This window comes from Synchiropus splendidus, chromosome 7 (assembly GCF_027744825.2).
Source record: "Synchiropus splendidus isolate RoL2022-P1 chromosome 7, RoL_Sspl_1.0, whole genome shotgun sequence".
Classification (NCBI taxonomy): Eukaryota; Metazoa; Chordata; class Actinopteri; order Syngnathiformes; family Callionymidae; genus Synchiropus; species Synchiropus splendidus.
The window spans coordinates 5,562,256-5,569,152 of NC_071340.1; the positions used below are offsets into that span (position 1 = coordinate 5,562,256).

Below are 6,897 nucleotides of genomic sequence, written 5' to 3' on the forward strand. Positions count from 1 at the left end.
GGTTTTAAATATATCAACGTAAAGAATATTTAAAAGTCTATACATTCACAAATTAAAGTAATCTGCTGCATCTTTTTTTCATAAACATACATTTGTAAACGGCTAGTGGCTCAGAACTTCAGCTAACTTCCACTTTGAGGAGACACCAGACATTTTTATTGTCTGCCTTGTTTGTTGAAATCATGAAGTAATTCTCATGTCTGGTTCAACCCCACGTTTGGTGTCCACTGACCATTCGGGCCTTGGCGCTCGTCCTCCAGCTGGAGTCCCCACCCTTCATCCTTCAACCCTGGGGGTTAATCCTAATCGGATTATGTAAATTCTTTCTCCACACAGAGTTTTTTATGGAATGCTGCGTCTTTGAATCGACACTTGAAGGGTGTGAAAGAGAAACAGTGAGAATCGGCCAAACTAGACTTTTGGTGAACATTTGGGGAGGTGGGGGTCTTGACAACGCCCCTGTAATTTATGTGTGGCTCCTCAACAAGATTACCGTCATCGCCACAAAATACACTTTGTTCATCTGTCAATCTGGTTATACTACAATCACTTTCTGTGGTCCATTCAGGTCCGGTTCCACACCATGTCATACATAGGATGTTGTCCGTATCTGTATCAGAGGGAGGTCAGTTTAACAGATGCTAAAGTCACTTCCTGCACTGTGGAGTCCTGAAACGTCCAGCGGAGGTCATTTTAAACACACATGGAAACTGAAGTGTGCGTGTGTGTTTGCGTGCAGGTGGCTGTGTCTGTATCGCAACAATGACTCCACGTCACACAAAAGGGCTGAACCTGCTATAAAATATGGGCTGTGATCCGTCGCCCCCCCATCTCGCCCTTTCTCTAGCTCTCTCTCACTCAGGAGCTCAGCAAGGATGTGGACTGGTCTCAGCCTGCCGCAGCTCTGCGCACATTACTGACGACAAGGACCGTTTCCCAACACTCACAGAAGAATCTGGTGAGAAACTAACCATTTATTGATGTTCTTGTGACATGTTTACGCCTGTGTGTCTTACATCTTTTGGACCTTTCTGCTGTCCTCCACATTCTCTAGAGTAATGTAACATGATGAATATTGATCATATCACTACTGATCACAATTGCTATAATTCATACATATATGCATATTGAATGCATTCCATGACAAATTGTTAGATGAAATCAGAGAAGGGGTTCATATGACAACTCATAAGTAAGAAAACAGAGCTGGGGCTCCTGAGGGTGGATGCCATTCTGATAGCTTCATTTCAACACCTCTGGTAGATCAGAAGGTGGCTTCAGGGCTCTTGAGAACATTTCAAGATTGAGGAGATTGCAAGTTTGCAGTGTCGAGGCAGAGAGCTGTAAAATCGTAATTGTTAAATGTGTGTGTCTAACTTCATGTCTGGTGGCTGAAGTCAGCCTGGAAATGACCCGCTTAAAATCTGTAGTTGGCTGACAATGTATTCAAATACAAATTTAGTGTACCAAAACCAAAATACTTGCAGTGCAGATGGAGAGGAATTCAAAGAAGGATTAGAAAACCTATGTATGTTTGTGCTTCAAGTAGTTAGGGAAAGGATTGGGACGTATGTTCAAAACAAAGATGTAACATTGGACCAGAGAACTGAATCAGCCCTCGAAATTACCGCATTTAGAGGGAGGGGTTCTAAAAACATTCACAGTCTTGAAATGCTTAAAACGAATGGCTTGACACAATCTGACTCTCCCTGAATGTTGAAAAAATAATGTTTTGTTTTTATCTTCTTCTTCTTCAAATCATAATGCAGACAATACAATGTGCTTAATACTTAATTGAAATAGTTTAGACTGGGTACAAAACTCATATGGAAGCAGCGCAAAACAGCAGAATGACAATATTAATAATAACGCAAGCACAACTTGAATGAGAGACTGTTGAGAACACTGTACTACAAAATAACAAAGTAACACAAGACCACTGAAGTGTAATACTAATTTACAAAGTACTGAAATTACCGGAGCTAGTAGAGCAACAAGCACTGCTAGTTCACAGTTTGGAGTCAGAAATGTGTCAAATTTGACTCCTGATGGAGAGGAGCAGAGAAGGAGAGGAACCGTATGCTAGAACCACACTGAGGCAAATGTACACTCCAGTAGTCGGAGTGAAAATGTGGAACTCACTGACAAAGAAAATGAAAAACAAAGTACTGTGAAGGTTTTCTGACACAAAAACCCCAAGACTACTCTCGAGAAGAGACTTCAAAATCAGCAGCAAATATAGTAGTATAATAATATAAAGAACATGACACAGACGCCAGAGGAAACTATATGTAGTGACATCTAATCTGTGCTGGACAAGAAAAAGAGCATTGCACTTGGTAACACATAACCACTGTCCAAGAAAATAGGGAAAAGTGGGCATAAGGGCTCCAAATGGTCGGAGCTGTTCTTCAGAGGGAATGAGACAAATGATACATGTGAGGTACCATCAGTGATGTAAAGTATGTGATGGAAATGTTCATGGAAATACATGTCAAGGGAAGGGAGGAGATGAAATAAACGTTTTATCCTGTGATTCATTGTCAACTTTGTCATAGTGTTTTGGGTGAGCCCCAGGTTATTTGACAAGCTCAGTCTCCCACCTTATTGGAAATTTGGTTTTAGCGGTCTCATTCCATTGCTGAGGACAACTGTGGACTGACCGTTGCAATGCTCTCTACAGTTCACGTCAGTTCTTCTTGATGTGATAAACAAAACTTTCTCCCTTCCTACAGTTCCCATCATGACCAGGAAGGTGTTTACCAACACCAGGGAGCGCTGGCGGCAGCACAACGTCAACAACGCCTTTGCCGAGCTGCGTAAGCTGATCCCGACTCATCCTCCAGATAAGAAGCTGAGCAAGAACGAGATCCTACGTCAGGCCATGCGTTATATCAACTTCCTGGTGCAGCTGCTAGAGACTCAGACCAGACAGCCGGTTGGCCACTCCCAAACAGCGCTGCTGAACCTCCTGCGAGGCAACATGGAGCAACTCAACCCAACAACGCACCTCTGGAACAGTGACACAGAGGCCACTTCGCCAGGCTCCAGCTGCGAGAGCTCGGAGGCCTGGTAGATGCAACCATTTTGGTCTTCAATTGTCTCTCATGGCATCTTCACAGAGAACATTGGGATGCTTGCGGAAGAAACCTGGAGTCCTGATGTTGACATTGCCAGCAGTTGTGTTCTGCATGGATGTACCGCCATGTTCGTAATCCTTGTTTGGAGAGATCTATAAGTTTTGGCAGTAAGATGCTCTCTGCGGACAAGTGCTGAGGGAATAAGTGATGTGACAAGGCCTCGCTGGGTAGCTGTCAGCACTTTTGTGTTTGCTCGAGGTGAGAGATGACTTGTTCATCAGTGTTTATAAATCACCAAGTCAATTGGCCTTGGTTCTAGTCTTCTCACTAAAACAAGATTAATTTATTGATCTGAAGGTAACATTCCGAGCGTCTTCTGGAGGAGTCTCTCTTGGCTGGCTCAGCTTATATCTCGAAGAACGCTCAGTCTCTGCTGGCTCTGCTCTGGCTTCACCATAGTCCTCATGACGGAAGACTGTGTAGAGCCACTTCCCAAATTTGCCACAGAAAATGGTTTGCCCATCCTGAGACTGGCTCAAACCTCCACAATGAACCGTCATCAATCCAGGTTTGATTCAGTGTGACTTTCATGTCCTTCCTCCAAGTCGGACATGGATGTCCATCAACATTCATTTGACTTGTCGGAAACTAACCCTGTGCATATCAGAATGACTGCCAGTAAGATGAGTACACTATTGGCTTGGGATGCTCGTGAGAGTCTAAATTGAAGTTTGGGTGAATGTTGGTTCAGCTCACCATATGAAAGCTCAAAAGTCAATGACAGATCATGACCTCATTCAGTCGTCTCCCTGGAATTGTCACATCAGAGCCAAAGAAGGTGGTTGTTCCCTATGGCGAGATTCTCCTGGTACCTCTCTAAGTTATTTTGCTTGTGAATAAAACAGTTATTTATTTAAACTATTTATTTAATAAAGGGATGGTTAAAACTACTACTCTGGCTTTTCTTGTGTCGTCTGTCGACTGGTGACATCAGATAAAACCACATCAGACCTTCCTCCCGCCTCCATGCTTCACGTGTGACAGCCAACATGAGGATCGGTTAGGGACATGACATCAGAACAGTCTTGAACCAAAACCCAGTGAGCACAAGAAGAACATCAAGACAAGTTTGGATAATTCACTACGGCAACTCCTGATGAGGAGACGGGCAGCGAATTTTCAGATGAATCCAGTTCTGTGGCATCTTGAATTAGGCCAAATGAAGTTTGATCATATAGAGATGGAAATGGTTGGAACCTAGGTGGACTTACAATGGTGTGGCTCCAGTGCCACCCAGACCATTAGATGACCAAAAGTATTGTTTGCAGAAAGTAACCTGTCAGTAGGCCAGTAACTCATGCAAATGTCAGAGATTAGCTTGTGAAACTTAGGGAAGAACAACACTGGCAGTTTCTCCATATGTGAGTGTCACTGGCAGGTCCTCATGTACTAGAGCAGACATTGGCAGTTTGTGTGCTACACTATCAGAGAAGAAGACTTACGCTTAGGGCAAGGACAAGGACTGAGCTGAGCAGGAGTTAAGAGGACCTGCCACTTCTCTTTGTTCGTGGTCAAGAAGCCAGCGGACATTCAACTAGCATTCATGTGATGACCATGTGGAGCTGGGTCTGACCTCTGCGGACAGAGCAGCGAGTGCAAAAAGAGGCAGCTTAACTTCTGACCCAGAGGTTGCCCCGGTGTCAAACACTGTCCACTTGGTCTCACAAAAGAGAGCAACCTCTCTCTCCCTCTCTCTCTCTCTCTCTCTCTCTCTCTCTCTCTCTCTCTCTCTCTCTCTCTCTCTCTCTCTCTCTCTCTATATATATATATATATATATATATATATATATATATGGGACGTACATTCAAAACATATATGAACGTATGTTTTATATATATGTATATATATATATATATATATATATATATATATATATATATATATATATATATATATATATATATATATATATATATAGACAACACATAGATTATGTTATGTGTTGTGTAATCTGGACTGACACAACACTAACCCCTATCACACTTCAATGGACTCTGTACATCACAGAAGGCACCTGCTGAAGCACGCCTGTAACATCCACCTCATGAATGAAGGCTCAAACACATTTGTTCACTAAGAGCACGTTCTTCACGCTAGGCCACTGGCATTATGTTAGTCCCACAAAAAATACTTGCGACCCCTTCAAGCAGTTATGGTGTATGGTGTATAATGTATGACATTTGGTGTCTGAGGAGCGTAGGCTGTTAATAATATTGTGTTTTATTGCATTATTGATTGGTTAACTGCTACGATCATGGGTCAGAAGGACAAATGTTCAACTTGTTTGTTACGTTTACGATGCGGTCACCCACCAGGATAATCATCTATTGTAGTGCCGCGCTGCTCCTGAGCAGAAGAGCAAACAGCAAGGCAGCAACAGCAATTGAACTCCTAATGGTGTGTAAACGTAGCAGAGGGCAGATGGGCGCGCTCTGGACTAAACCCTAACCAGACCAGCCTGTGGGAAGAGACAGGTGACTCTTTGTAGACAACACTAAACACAGCATATTGTGTGTCTGAATGCAGCTGTTTCATCTTTGTACAAACAAGACTGTGAAGGGAAACAAAAGTCTCTCCAGCTGCATGAAACAGTGATACGACCCATAAATGGGAAGGATACACAAGAAACACTTTTTTTTACAGGTGCTATCCATAAAGCGGACAATAAAAATGACTGAAACAAATCTGTCTTGGCCTGTTCTCTTTGTAATGGCAGGTCACATGGCCATATTTCCCACTGGGTAACCGCAGAGGTGTCGTCCTGACCTGAGGGGTTGGAATACTTGCTGGAGTCAAGCCTGATTTTGGGATGTGTAGAGGTGTTCCAACTCTGTGCAGGCAGAGCTTGATCTGTAAATTATGAAGTGCATATGACAAGACGGACGCAGGCCCTGCTACACATGCAGAAAATGGTGTTGAAGACAACATGCAAATGTCCACTCAGCATGCTGTGGGACCTGTAAGCCTCAATGTCAGATAATAACCATGGTATAAATGTTATGACAGTAAGGAAAAATCACATCACCAGAGATCTTAGTACTTAGTATGCGGTCTCTGGCTATAACTGTGTGCTTAACTGAATGCACTGCAATCACTAACTAGTAACTAGTCGTATATTAAAAAATTGAATGACTGATTCTACCCAAACTTTACCCCCTTCACCAATGATATACAGGGTTCTAACTGACTGGACCAAGATTGTAAAATTAAACATGTTCTCTCATGAAGACACACAGTGAATTTAAGTGCATTTTTATACTTATTTAAATGATTACTATTATAAAGCACATTCAGAACAAGTACAGCTGCTGAAAGATGAACCTTTTTTCTCTCTAAGTCAAAAACTAGGTCAAAAACATTGAAGATTGCCATGGCACATATGGAAATTGCTGGTAAGGCCTGAATAGATCTCAGTGAAAGTTGTGCTGTCAGACTACTTGTCATTGTTTCTGCACCATAGGATTTAAGATTTGTGGGGCTTGTTGTAAGTTGTACGCACCGTTGCAGGGGAGGGAAGATTGTTCACAGAAATATGTTGAAGGTGGCAGTCCATGTTGAACCCCCTTATGCATCACTGGCAACAGTAAGACATGACAGCTACTCGAGTGACAATGACCCATTTGTTGTTACCACTGACTCAGTTGGGGGTGGAGATCACGCAGATCTCCACGTCTTCCCAAGTGTTGAATCAGACCTGGGAGCTGTCGCGACCAGTGTGTCAACCGGTTCTGCAGCGTCCGTGAGAGAGCCGTTGCA

The 6,897-nt window shown here is 43.0% G+C and overlaps 1 protein-coding gene across 1 annotated transcript; it reads left to right on the forward strand.

Moving 5' to 3' along the window:
• The first annotated feature begins 651 nt into the window (after positions 1–651).
• Positions 652–3,974, forward strand: tal2 (T-cell acute lymphocytic leukemia 2). The gene is made up of 2 exons (XM_053871086.1): positions 652–958; positions 2,736–3,974. The coding sequence occupies exons 1-2, from the start codon at positions 805–807 to the stop codon at positions 3,074–3,076; spliced, it is 495 nt and encodes a 164-aa protein (XP_053727061.1). The 5' UTR covers positions 652–804; the 3' UTR covers positions 3,077–3,974.
• Positions 3,975–6,897: the final 2,923 nt, after the last annotated feature.

Excerpts from the sequence above, each read along its gene's own strand:
- tal2 (XM_053871086.1), top strand. The coding sequence starts at position 805 with ATGGGCTGTGATCCGTCGCCCCCCCATCTCGCCCTTTCTCTAGCTCTC. Across the intron at positions 959-2,735 it reads AACACTCACAGAAGAATCTG|TTCCCATCATGACCAGGAAG; the intron begins GTGAGAAACTAA and ends CCCTTCCTACAG.